The 12,804-nt window shown below is 41.0% G+C and overlaps 1 protein-coding gene across 1 annotated transcript in view; it reads right to left on the bottom strand.

The window, feature by feature from the left end:
- Window positions 1–7,555: 7,555 nt before the first annotated feature.
- The window catches only part of GPAM (glycerol-3-phosphate acyltransferase, mitochondrial), a 121,187-nt gene continuing 115,938 nt past the window's right edge, over window positions 7,556–12,804 (bottom strand). The window contains 1 exon segment of the mRNA XM_048505352.1: window positions 7,556–10,948. Within this exon segment, the coding sequence (XP_048361309.1) occupies window positions 10,832–10,948 (117 nt within the window). The 3' untranslated portion in view covers window positions 7,556–10,831.

The following is a 12,804-nucleotide window of genomic DNA, read 5'->3' as shown; positions in this document are numbered from 1 at the left end:
AATTTTAATTTGTTGGGCAGAGCAGGAAGAGGATCTATTATTCACTAAGGCCCTTGCCACACTACAAATGTATAGCGGGGTTGCAGTCCCGCTTTCCTGTTTTTGCATTTGCATTCATCCATGCAGGCAGCATTTGGAGCCAACCCGGTGGCTCACATGACTGCATTAGCAGTATCCAGATATCAATTCACAGCTGTTCTGTGGCGTTGCTTGTGATTTCTGGGTCTTCTTGCTGAACAGTTTGGTTCCCACTGCTTCCGGATGGAAGCGGCACCCTCGGCCTCTCAAGAGGGCCACCACGCGGACTAGACTCAGGCTACAGACCACTCAGGCTGGAGGCTGCTGGAAGTCTTTGGCCTTCCATGTGTACGTCTGGCCTCACCTTTTGTTGTAACTCTGTTCTTTTTATAGTTCCGGCGGCGCATCGTTACTGAGTTTGGCTGGTGGGCCACAGCGTGGTGTCCTGGGCTGGTCGTTACGCAGCGAAGTCCATGAGGTGGTGTTCCCTACTCCCCTGGTTGCGGGATTCCGTCCTTCAATTTGGCTTCCCTGATGGAGTTGTGCTACAAGTGGGAGAGAATGGCATTCCTGGCTGGACGGGAGTGGCTTTGCAGATCCTCATGGAGACTGACTTGAGCTTGCTGCATTGTACGATGCCAAAAACCAAGCTGTTTGGTCGTGCTTACTAGAACGGAGGACTTGGAGGGATCCTCATGGAGCCTGACCTGAGCTTGCTGCATCGTAAGATGTCAAAGACCAAGCTGTCGGGTCGTGCTTATTGGAACAGAGGAATTGGAGGGATGTAGTTGCTCCCGCCAGGGGAAACAAAGCCAAGGTTAAGGCTTGTCGGTCCGCAGCCCGGGTTGTACAGGATATAGGAGGGGATGTTATTCCACATAGTGATATATCCTATGCGCTCGAGGCGCTGTCTTTGCCCGATAGAGTACACTTATCAGATTGAGGTCAGGACATCTGGCGACATGATGTCGGTCATGCTCTGATATGCTCTGTTGCAGTGGCTTCGCGGCATGCACTGAGCGAAACTGAGCTGCTCTGTTGCAGTGGCTTCATGGCACGCACTGAGAAAAATGACGTCTGATATGCTCTGTTGCAGTGGCTTTGCGGCATGCACTGAGCTGTGTGACTCTGGGCTGCTGAAGCTGGGGCAGGAGCTGTTGGTTTAACAGCTTGGTGGCGGTTTGGGCATAAGAGCACATCCTATTTTGGGAAGGCAGTAGCTTGCATGCCGGACATTCCCACCTCGGGGCCTCCATATGAGGTCCGTGGTGGCGATAGAGCTCTTGAAAGCAAAGACTTGGGGCCGCGCTGAGAGCTCGCTGCCCGGCAGGGAGGGGTGTCACAAATTGGATTTGCGTCCATGTGGCACCTAGTAACTTCCTGTTCCAGTTCCCTTGGGGGATGTGCCGGACAGGGGTTCTGTCCGAAGGCCCTAAGGGGTCAGCTGGGGCTGCCCTATAACCAGGATCAGCGGTTTGCTGCCTGGGGGCCAGGATGTGCTCTGTTATGCTCGCCCAGCTTCAACGTTTTGGTTATATGTTAAATAAATTTGGGCTGCGGCCGATTTCTTTTCCAACAAGTATGTGTCAGCATTTTTGTTGGAATGAGTCTCCACACATCCCCATGCAATGACAGAATTATATTTTTGCCATGTGCTTGAAAAAAACAAACAGATTTGCTGAAGCTTGACAAAATAGGCAAAAGGGACCAGCAGACCAATAATTTGTATTACAAGATGTTTGCTTCAGTTACAATACCTGCCATACTGGAATTTGTGCATTTATAACTGGCAGTTACCTGTTGGCATGTATACCCCACTCCCTACCCCAACGTTGAATTAAGAATGTCATTTTAAAAAATCAAGTTATTTAATATTGACAGTAAAGTAAAGGCAATCATATCAGTAAAGGCAATCATATCAGAAATATTTGAGAGGATAGCCATATTGTCTGCAGTACAACAGTTAAATGTGTGTCCAGTAACAGCTTAAAGACCAACAAAAAAATTAGGGTATATAGGCTTTCAAAAGTCAGAGTCTGACAAAGGAAATTTTGACTCTTGAAAGTTTATTCCCTGAAACTCTTGTTGGTCTCTAAGTTGCTACTGGACTTCAATCTAATATTTCAAGAAATACATTCAGTAGTCATTTCATTAGCACACAAATGAACTTTCTTCTCTTTTCCAGAGATCCTCAAACTGGACTTGGGGAAATAATCTGTTTTTAAACAAAGTCACAGCTCATGAGGAAAGGGATCTAACCTTGTCCAATTCTAAGAATGCAAATGAACTAAAGTGAAAGAAAAATGCTGGGAGGAAATGGAGCCCATTGAGGTAAGTTGCAAGGAGGGCAGCATTTGGTTGTCCTTACACATACTACAACTTTTTAAAAAGATACCTTGCACCAGTTTATTTACATGGAAACAGCTGTGTTTGTGATGTATTGGGGTCCAGGTCAATAACCAATCAGGGAGAGGGGAGAGTATCCTCTCTCACACACACATACTGTATGAAATGTGAAATGTGAGACATCAGCAATAAGAAACCATCAGATCATATGTCTGCATAAGGAAGAACTGCTGGTTCAAGAAAGGAGATCTCAGTATCTGCAATTGTATGTTAAAAAGTAGGTAGTTTTAAAGGTGGTGCTGTAACCTATAACCACCTCCCCCCCCCCCGACAGTTTGCAGTACCCAAACTTGTTCCTCTATCTCTGCTGCCCCATCTGAAATGGAGAAAGGCTGGCTTGGTTGTCCTGCTGTGAAACCACAGCTCTGCTTTTGCAACTGCCTGTCATGGTGGGCATAGCTACTGCACGTAAGAGAGGACTGCATGAGGACAAAGACCTCCTCTATGAATAGGATGTTAAAAAGGGTTTCATCATCACACTTTTTAACTAAGGGTGAAGATTAATACTCTACATGCTTTGAGACTAGCAATAGTTCATGGAAAGGATAGCTTGCCACCTCCACCTGCACACACACAGTGTTGTTCAGGTTGAGGGTTACCACCTCCCATCTTTCTCACCCCCAAACTCTGTAGAGGAAGGGGGAAGCTAACTCCCCTGCAAGTCTTTTCATGCCAAGAATCTTTGGTTTTATAATAATCTCATATACCTAAAAGCTTGCCATTTAACTGCCAGACTTTGTGCAATGGTACACTCAGGCGATATTTGATTTCAGATTTCCTGCAGATATTTGGTTTAGGTTTCCTGCCTTCATATCTTAGACAGATGAGAGCAGAAATTAAATTTCACTCAAAATGGTGTTTCCATTAGTAGATTAAAACAAAGGGTAATACTATACATCACCATATTCTGGGCTACAGAACTTTTTTTTATTCATTGCACTCACGTTTTCCTCTGCCACAGATGTTGAGTTGAAATGTAACAGAAACACAATGTGTATTTGATCTCCTGCCCCTCACAATTTGCTGCAGTCTCAGTTTGGCAGAAAATTGCACTGTACTACATGATTCACAAAGTTACTTAGAAAATTATTAGTCACTGTGGCCTATACCACTGCCATATAGCTTTCTGAAATTAGGATCCTGCTGCAGAATTTTATATCATTTAATGTGTCATGTTAATATTTATGCTTTGCTTCAGTTTGTTTTTAGACTTCTGGTTAATTCTACAACCCTAATCTTACTGCATTGTTTACTGAATGTTCCATCCATCAATTATATCAACTCACTCTGTGTGTAATTCACCTTGAGTCCAAGTGAGAAAGGACTATAAATATTGTAAATAACAAATATTCTTTTCTCCTCATACTCTTGTCCATTGCTGTGAGTACAATTCCTCAGGCAGACCATCTCAGCAAGCTTAGATAGCTATGCATCTGTAACTCACAGATTTACAAGTGTCTTTTTCCTCCTTCATATTCCACCTAGAGAATCCACTGCTACCATTCATTTTATTTAAGTAAATGCTTAATTTGCATATAGTTAGTCAGGCTATACTTTCCATATATCATAGCATCCTTAGTACTTCCCAAAATAAAAAATCTGCATCAGTACTCCAGGATAGCTTCTTCACTGAAAAACTAAAGTCAAGCCAGTTTAATATTGTAAGCAAACTGAATTACACAAAGGCTGAAAGATTAAAAGGTGTTTAATTTGATATCTTGAATTTAAGTAGAATTGGAAGGTGCATGACATTTACACAGAACACCACCTACCAGTGCAGCAACCTGTCAATAAAAATGAAGTTTGACACAAGCCATTGGCAGTATCTTAGTCTCCATTCCCTAATTAATGTGATGAGTACCTGCTAAGTGTTGACATAGCCAAAGGCTTCCCCCCAAAAAAGCTGATAAAAGCTGATTTTTTCCATTTATAAAAAGGGAAAACATAATTTGTTCTTATTTAATGATAACTGTCCAGGTGTTAGGTTTCCCGTACACAACCTTTAAAGGTTATCTCACTTTTGACATCTGAACTGGATACGTAGTAATGTAATGCAAGAACCCTCCAAAAATAGCTTGGAGAAAAAAAAATCTCTATGTCAGTCACAAGGGACATTTTAGTGCAAAGACTTTCTGGCTGTCAATCCCCCACTGAGACAATAAAATGCTTGTAGGTTTTCAAGGATTTTATTGAAGACGTATGAGGGACAGAAGAAGACAGTTCTGGTGAAAAGGCGCCAAACATTTGATAATATGGATAGCATAATTCCCACCCCCACATGGGAACAGAGAGAGGCAGAAGTGTCCAGCCTGGAGACCCTTCCCAGCCACAGAACTCCAAGGCCACAGAGTACATAGTGATGCATGTGCAAAAGCAAAAGCACTCCCAGACTTTTCCCCCCTTCCAACAAGAGAATCCTGACATTGGCTGAGCTTGTTACATGCATTGCCATCTCGACACATAGAGATGCAACTCTTATAGCTTCTCTAAGGAATGTAAAAAATGAAAAGCGGCCCATGGGAACTGCTGTCATCTTATGTGCTCCTTTACTCCTAGTCCAAAGATGTAAAGGGTTTTTTGTTTAAAAAAATATTGTTTGTGCTTAAGGGTATTCATTATTAGTTTCATGTGACCAAATCTCTTTCTGCAGTATGTTTTCCTTACATGTACCCAGTGTAAAATTTTCCTAAAATTTAGAATGGTAGCAACAGATGCTTAGCAACATAACCACCAGACATGTTTGGGTCAGTCATCGGACCAAGCAGAGGGACCAACATGTTGGGCATGTACACAACATGGCAGATTTTCACCAGATGCAGACTGCACAGCAGTGCTGTTCTCTGGCCAGTGGATACCAGACTCAGCACATCAATGACAAGTAGTGCAGAAGTATACAGTGCTACAAACCAGTCTGAAATAGTTATACTAAATTTTATTCTTATATTCTTTTTAAACCATAATTTCATCCATTTTGGAGGATGTGGGGAGGGGGGAGGCTGCAATCTGACAATTATGGCTCCATGGAGCCTCTCTTTTGTATGGATGCTTTATTTATAACTAGCAGCAAAGCCCACTGGGTTACTTAATAAAGTGGGATCTAGACAGGGGATGTGTGTGTGAAGGTGGGCAGGGGACTGGGTGGGCCTCCTGCCTTTCTTCCCCCTTAGGCCCCCCATGCGAGCTGCAATATCCCTCCCTAGGCAGTTTAACTTACCAGAAGCGGCAGGCGGGAGTGAATGGCCAGCAGACAAGAGCAGCAGGCGAGACAGCAATGAGTTGTGTGGGAAGGCAGAGGGCAGGAAAAGCGGCAGGCAAACAATGAGTTGTGGGAAGGCAGGCTGGCAGGAAATACACAATGCAAGAGTGGTGAGTTGGGGGGAGACAGGCAGGTCTGGCTTGGTTCTGGGGGTGGGAGGACGGTGGGGGAGGAATGGGGAGGCTGACACAGGGGGCTTGGAGGAATGGTGTTTGGGGTGGAGGGAGGAATGGGGAGGCTTGGTGCTGCCCCGCTGAGTTCACCAAGTAATTGGGATGAGACTGGGGGGGGGGGGGCTAGTGCTGGGCCAGGCTGAGTTCACCAGGTATTTGGGAAGGAGATGAGGGGGGGCTAGTGCTGGGCCAGGCAAGAGAATGGCTTGCTGCTGTTTCTTCTTTAGACTTTCACTTTCTCATATTCTGCTCTATTGTTCAAAGTACAACAACATCAGAACTGATTTGAGAACTGTGTTACCAACAGGATTTATGCTCCTTTCTGATAAAATAAAAATGGCTAAGCTTTTAAATAGCTCTAGTGTTGAAATATCTGAAGCTGTTGCTATGTTTTTGCTCTGTGTACTGCAAGTAGAGCAATAATGATCTTTTTATTGTATTTGAAATTCTTGGCACTGGTTTTATGCCTAATAAAGGTTTTTTGGATTTGGATTTGTGTGGTGATTGGCTGGAAGTGAGTTGTCACCATGCGTACTTATGCTTAGTGAATAATGTCTCACAGTTTATCAGTTATTACATATATCTGCAGTAACCAAAGCTGCAAAGTAGTGCAGGTTGATAATTTATTAAGGGAAGGGAAATCAGATCCAGATCACCAACTTCTACATCGTATTACTAACTTTCACTGATTACCCATGGGGCAGCTGCCAGATGCTGGCAGCTGGAGCATGTTGGGGCAAGAAATCTTGTCCTAACACACTTCCTTCCTGCAGCATGCCAGGAGAGAAAGTACATTGGAACAAGATTTCTTGTCCCGACATGCTTCCTCTTGCCCCATCTGTGCTTCTTAGTTTCCCCACAGAAAACAAAAGCACTTCTGGTGCGACATTTGCACCAGACCAGGCAAGGGGAGGGAGAGCTGGCCATTGGTTATTGGCCTTTGTTTCAGATATTTGTTCCTGGAAATATGGCCCTGTATTCTAAGTTATGTTAATTTTCTTTTGTTTCCTTGTGTTAGGAATCAAAGTATGTCTTCCTTTCACTCAGTAGTGAGGAGCTGAGAATGAGTGGGAAGGGAACATCTCTTTTGTCTTCCGCTTAGCTAACAAACATCTCTGAAACACAGGGTACATTGAAGCAGAAAAAGCCATCCTGCAATGGTCAATAATCATAGACTGCCTATGTGTTATGGAAGGAGATTCATTATCTAAATTTAGCAAATGAGGATAAGCTTCTTATTAGAAAAGGATACAGCAGTCTTTGGAGAAATAAAAGAATAGGGTCTATCCATGAATGAGGATATACTGATTTTTCTTTTAGAGAAGCACTACAGTAATAGTTAAGAGTGGCAAACTCTAATCTAGAGAATTACGTTTGAATCCCCCCCTTGTCCACATAAAGCTTGCTGGGTGATCTTGGGCCAGTTGGAGTTCTCTCAGACCTCTCTCAGACCTACTTCACAAGCTGCCTGGTGTGTGTGGGTGTGTGTGGGTGTGCGCGCGCATGGGTAGGCAATTATAATCCACTTTGAGACTCCTTGAGGTAGAGAAAAATGGGATATAAAAACCAATTCGTCTACACTTCTGTCTAATAAACGTCTGTTGGAGTGAGTATACCTCAGACACAGAAAATTTGCAAGCAATGATCCAGAAGTGCACTTCACATTGTAAACTCTCTAAAGACATAGGCATATTAGAACAAAAGCATTTCAAATTGTTTATTATAATAAAATTACTGTGCAGCTCTGTGCTTCTTACAAGAGATACAGAAGATGCTAAATCATAAAAAAAATGTGTTAACATTTTTCAAGACAGTGCCTTGGTTCACAGGTAGAGATACAAAGCAGCTACAATATTTGTAGTTCTTTCCACACTTTCCATTGTCAAAAGATCATGCTAATATTATTTTTTAAAAATGCACAGGCAAATAGGTTAATTTCTAAAGCATTTAGGAATAGAAATACCAGAATAAACTGCTATTCAAAACTGTTACTGTGAAAGGATATCTGTGTTTCAATAAGAAATCTCAGGTATGGGAATAGTATGGGATTGGTAAACAAAGCTATCCATTCCCAGAAGATGGAGGGAGGGGGAGAATTCCACACATCAGCCAAGAAGTATAGTTCACAGCCATGTAAATGGAATGTTCATTATTATACTACTTAGATAAGTTAATCAGATTTAGATACATAGTGTTATTATTCTAGATTCAGAGGTTGCTGAGCCATATCTTTAAAAAAATAAAAACTACAACCCTGACTTGCATCTATCAGGGAAAAATGCTGATAGTTTAATAATAAACACAGAAAAGGGGGGGGGAATCCATTTAGTAGTAGAGCTCTGTGCTTTGCCTTAGTAGAAAAGCAAAAGCAGCTCACATGCAACTAGATGCAGATCCAATGCCATGCCACAGATGAACTCCTCTTCCTGTCCCCTGCACAACATTCACAGCTTGACAGTTTTGTACATGCAAAGGCTCTCCACATACAAAAAAATGTACATTTAAAAGAATCCTCTCTCTTCAAAAATTACAATACACTGCACATACCAACATCAACTCAGTAGTACACTGCTACATCCCATGACACAGAACATTTTAATAAAGTAATAAATTATTTTCATTAGTGACAAACTGGCAATTGCTTGCTGGTGTCCCAACCAAGTCCCAGACCCTCATTTCCTTAACAATAGATAGAATGTGTTCATTAAAATTAGCCAAAAATCATCGGTAATATCTTGCTTGTTTCATTTTTCAATACACACTCTTCATTCTAGCATACATTAAACACTTACCAATATCTGGAAAGACAAAGGGAAGTTATTTATTTGCAAGCACCTACTTATCTGAACTAAAATGAAAGCCATCAGTAACCTTTACACATTGCTATTAAGAAAATACATTCAAATTTAACAAATAGTGCACATTAGCAAGAATGAGATATAATTACTGTAAGTAGCTACCAGATGTTATTAGAACAGAATTCATATCTGCTGCTGCTTTGCTGGAAATTATGAAAGAACAAATTCAGGTTCACTTCCTGCTTCTGACACTGATATGATGCAACTTTGGTTCAGAAATTCATCTTAAAATGTTTCAAAGCACCTATTTAGTGAAGGGAAACATGCATAGCAGTTTCTCTTAGAGGAAGCTACATGGGAATACTGACAAACATTGCAACCCATTAATTGCTTTTATCCAGAAACCAAGTTATAAAAATATTATTTTAACAACTATGGAATAAAATACAATTTTGGATTAAACAACAGACAAACTGTCTATACAAGGTCTGTGTTGGAGTGAATATACAATGAATTTTAATTTGGACTACTTAAAAAACAAAGCTCAAATTAATTTTCATATGAAATTTTTTTCAACCTCCGACTGAAAAGAACAGAAAACATTGAGAGTTTTTTTTATCTAACACTGCAGCAGTTTAGAATTTTCTTTGATTGCTAAGGCAGAAAAGGGAAAATATCCCATTTTTCTTAAGAACTAATGCCATGCTTATTGCTTCAGCTAACATCAAATGTGCGAACCTGTGGATCTCACAGTACAATCCAAACACTGTATACTCTGGAACAATTACAGGTTTCCAAGGGATTGCCCAGGTATTAGTGCTTCAAAACAATCCTAAACATTAATCATATTTAGTCATAAAACTGTATCTTGTGTGCTTGCAAGACTTTTATGATAAAGAATGACCCTTCACCAAATATTAATCAAAATTACCATGGCTTACAGCCCCACGCCTATGGGAGCAGTGTGCAGCTGCACTGTCAGATTTGCCCTTCCTGAGGCACTTGCCCCAGCAGAAGGGTGAATACACTGGTATGCATCTGCCATCACCCTCCCCAGTGGTGGGACACTCCGCTGGACTACATTAGAGTCCCATTGCCCACCAGTGTAACGAGGATGGGTCATTCACTGGCTTACACCAGTGGCCAGTGCCGCAGACTTAAGCCACCAAAAAGGTGGCATAAGTCTATTGAGTCCCATAGAGGCTTCTCAGTGGTGGGAAGGCTTTTTCGCTTTGCAAGCCTCCCCATGCTGCCAGGAAGCCTCTATGGGCGCAGTAGGACACAGCAGTTGCAATGCTGCGGCTGGCTGGCCACATGGATGGGACTGCCCTTCGCTTATGAAATCTTTCAACACTCCAGCTTAAATATAGAGATTAAACTATAATTCACTTCAGAAAATGAAAGGCCAAAAAGAAGCAAAATGACTTTGCACCTGAAACAGGTTGGTTTCAAGTATCTTAGTAGGTCAGATAAAAATGCTAGTGGTCCAGGAGTATAATATACTAATGTATTACTTATCTGCTCCAACTGGGGAGAACATCTTAATCTAATGCTCTCATTCTACCACAGTAAGACAGCTATGTATGGTCATCTGTTATTGTTCAATTGATTATTAATCAGATACATGGCATTTATTAGTTTTATTTAATGTTGCCATAATAATCAGCATTTAAAAAGTTACATTTTTGCTTACCATATCAAAAAATTTTCTAAGCCTTTTATTTGCAATAAAAATTAGAAAGGGTTTTCCCTGTTCATAAGACTTTTGCAAACTTCTCAAATTATGCTGATCTTTTCCATGATACTGAAAACTGCCAAATTAATGACTGATCGCTGGTAAATGTGCATTTGTCACAGTCATTAGTCTTGATGTAATGCTCTGCAGCTTAAAAATGTAACATTTTGATACAGGTTATTGTAAAAACTAGCAATTTTGCTTTTTGCAAACATGGCTTATAATTTGCATTCAAAATCTGTAAGTATTTAATTGCGTTACCAAACTGTATAGGTCCAGACATGCATATGTACAAAGGCACTTGTCTTCCAGTGACTTGGATCAGATAAGGCCTTACCAAAAATGGCACTGTATAGACTATGGAAGCAGCAAAAGCTCTGAGAGTTTTGGGTCACATTCTCCAAGTCTGCCAATCTTCAGAATGGCAGAATTCAACAGATCTGTTCTACAGAACAACAAATCCCAGAATGAATTCCAGTAGTTTTTGCCGATGACAGTGAGGTAGGAAAGTGTTGCTTAGTTCCAGAATAGAGTCTCGCTTCTGCTTTGTCTCCTTAAACACCTAAAAGGAAAACAAGTGAATTTTCAGTCAGCTTCCAGCAGCAATATTTATTTACAAAGTCATCCTGACAATACTACTACTATTCTAAAAGCCAGTTCCCGTATCACCTTGGCCTTCTCTTTCCATTCAGAAATGTCATATACTTTTTGAATTAGGTTTAGTGGCTGACAGCAACTTTTATGACTGGTAAGGATTCCATTATGTATAGATATCACGCAAGTATATAAAGTTGCTACTCAATACAACCACACAGTTGTTGAGTTGAAAAGTAGTCAATAACATATTGTTAATGGTGCAAATGGAAAAAGCCATATAGGTGGACAAATCCATAATTTATGCAAGCACCAATGTACAATGCATGCCTTGCAAATAAAATATTACCTTTAAGTAAAGAAGCTTCCCTACCCCCCATCCCGCCATGGAAGTCTTTCTGAGCATCTTAAAAATAGCATAGTATATAAAACAATATTAGAAATCTTAATAATAATACTTATAGAATGTAAGTCAATTTTAACACTTTTAGGGGCAGGAATTCCTGGCATAAGATTTTTGAGAGATAGACTGAAAGAGATCAGCCAGCTGAAGCTGGTTAATATCAAAGACTGAGGATCCTATGTAGATTAAGATTCACAGGATCATCAGAGAGCTCCTGACTCAAAGAACAAGTAGTGTGTTCCGGCCATTAAGATGGAAGAGCTAGTCTGAGGGTTTTAGAAATGGTTCGCACAAACCCTTGCATGCAGAAGGAAATAGGTTAGTGCCTTTCCCTAAATAAACACCTGTGTCATCATACCTGGGGTATACATGCACACATTCTGAAGAGCAGGTGACAGACTCCCATAATATTTTTCAGTGTATGAGCACATAAAGCTACAGGGACTGAAGTGGATGCCATGCATCACATGTGAAGTGATACATACAATCCCAATGTGTCACTCTGCATAGTGTGTTATTGATGTTAAGTGACTTTGGGGCATGAGAAGCTCCCATTCTGCACTGTTTACAGAGCACCACAGGGCAAAAGATAGTTCTAAAAAATAGAAAACAAGTCCTTAAAGCAATGAAAGGAAGCCTGTTGTAGTGGAACTTTTTGTCATTGAGAGCTGTGCATTTAACAAGCATGACAATTTATCTGTCTCATGCAAAAGTGAGGGATAGAGTATTCTGTGGAGGGAACAGTGAGCATGATATAAACATGGAGCGCTAAGGTAGTGAAAAACAATTTAGGCAAAAGGGTACAGAAATCAAGATTATTATGTAAAGTTAAATCCATGTCAGCATTTGCCTAGACATAAACAAGTCTCAGTGTATGATTAACAAGGGTGAAGTAATTCAGTTCTGCTTGATAATTTACTTTTATTTCCTCATTAAAAATACTAGCATGGTATAGTGGTTAAGGTATCAAACTAGGATCTGGGACACCCAAGTTCAAATCCTCACTCTGCAATGGAAGCTTCCTGGGTGACCTTGGGTCAGTTTCAATCCTAACAAATATTTGGATGGGAGACCTCTAATGAATACCAGAGGTGTGGCACAGAGGCAGGTCAATGGCAAACAACCTCTGAATGTCCCATGCCTTGAAAACCCTACAAGGTCACCAAAAGTCAGCTGTGACTTGACGGCAAAATGATATACATGCAGTCTTTCTAAGTATTCAACTGCAAATCTTCAGAAGAATTAAAGGAAACATAACATTCAAAACCTTTCCAAAATGCCTCTATAATAAAGCACAGACAATGATAGACAGATAAGAGTCCATGCGGATGTGCTAGGACAGTGATGGCGAACCTTTGGCACTCCAGATGTTATGGACTACAATTCCCATCAGCCCCTGCTGCTGGTAGGGGCTGATGGGA

Source organism: Sphaerodactylus townsendi, linkage group LG08 (assembly GCF_021028975.2).
Source record: "Sphaerodactylus townsendi isolate TG3544 linkage group LG08, MPM_Stown_v2.3, whole genome shotgun sequence".
Taxonomy (NCBI): Eukaryota; Metazoa; Chordata; class Lepidosauria; order Squamata; family Sphaerodactylidae; genus Sphaerodactylus; species Sphaerodactylus townsendi.
The sequence above is the reverse complement of the archived record's forward strand: the minus strand, read 5'-3'. Positions and strand labels throughout refer to the sequence as shown.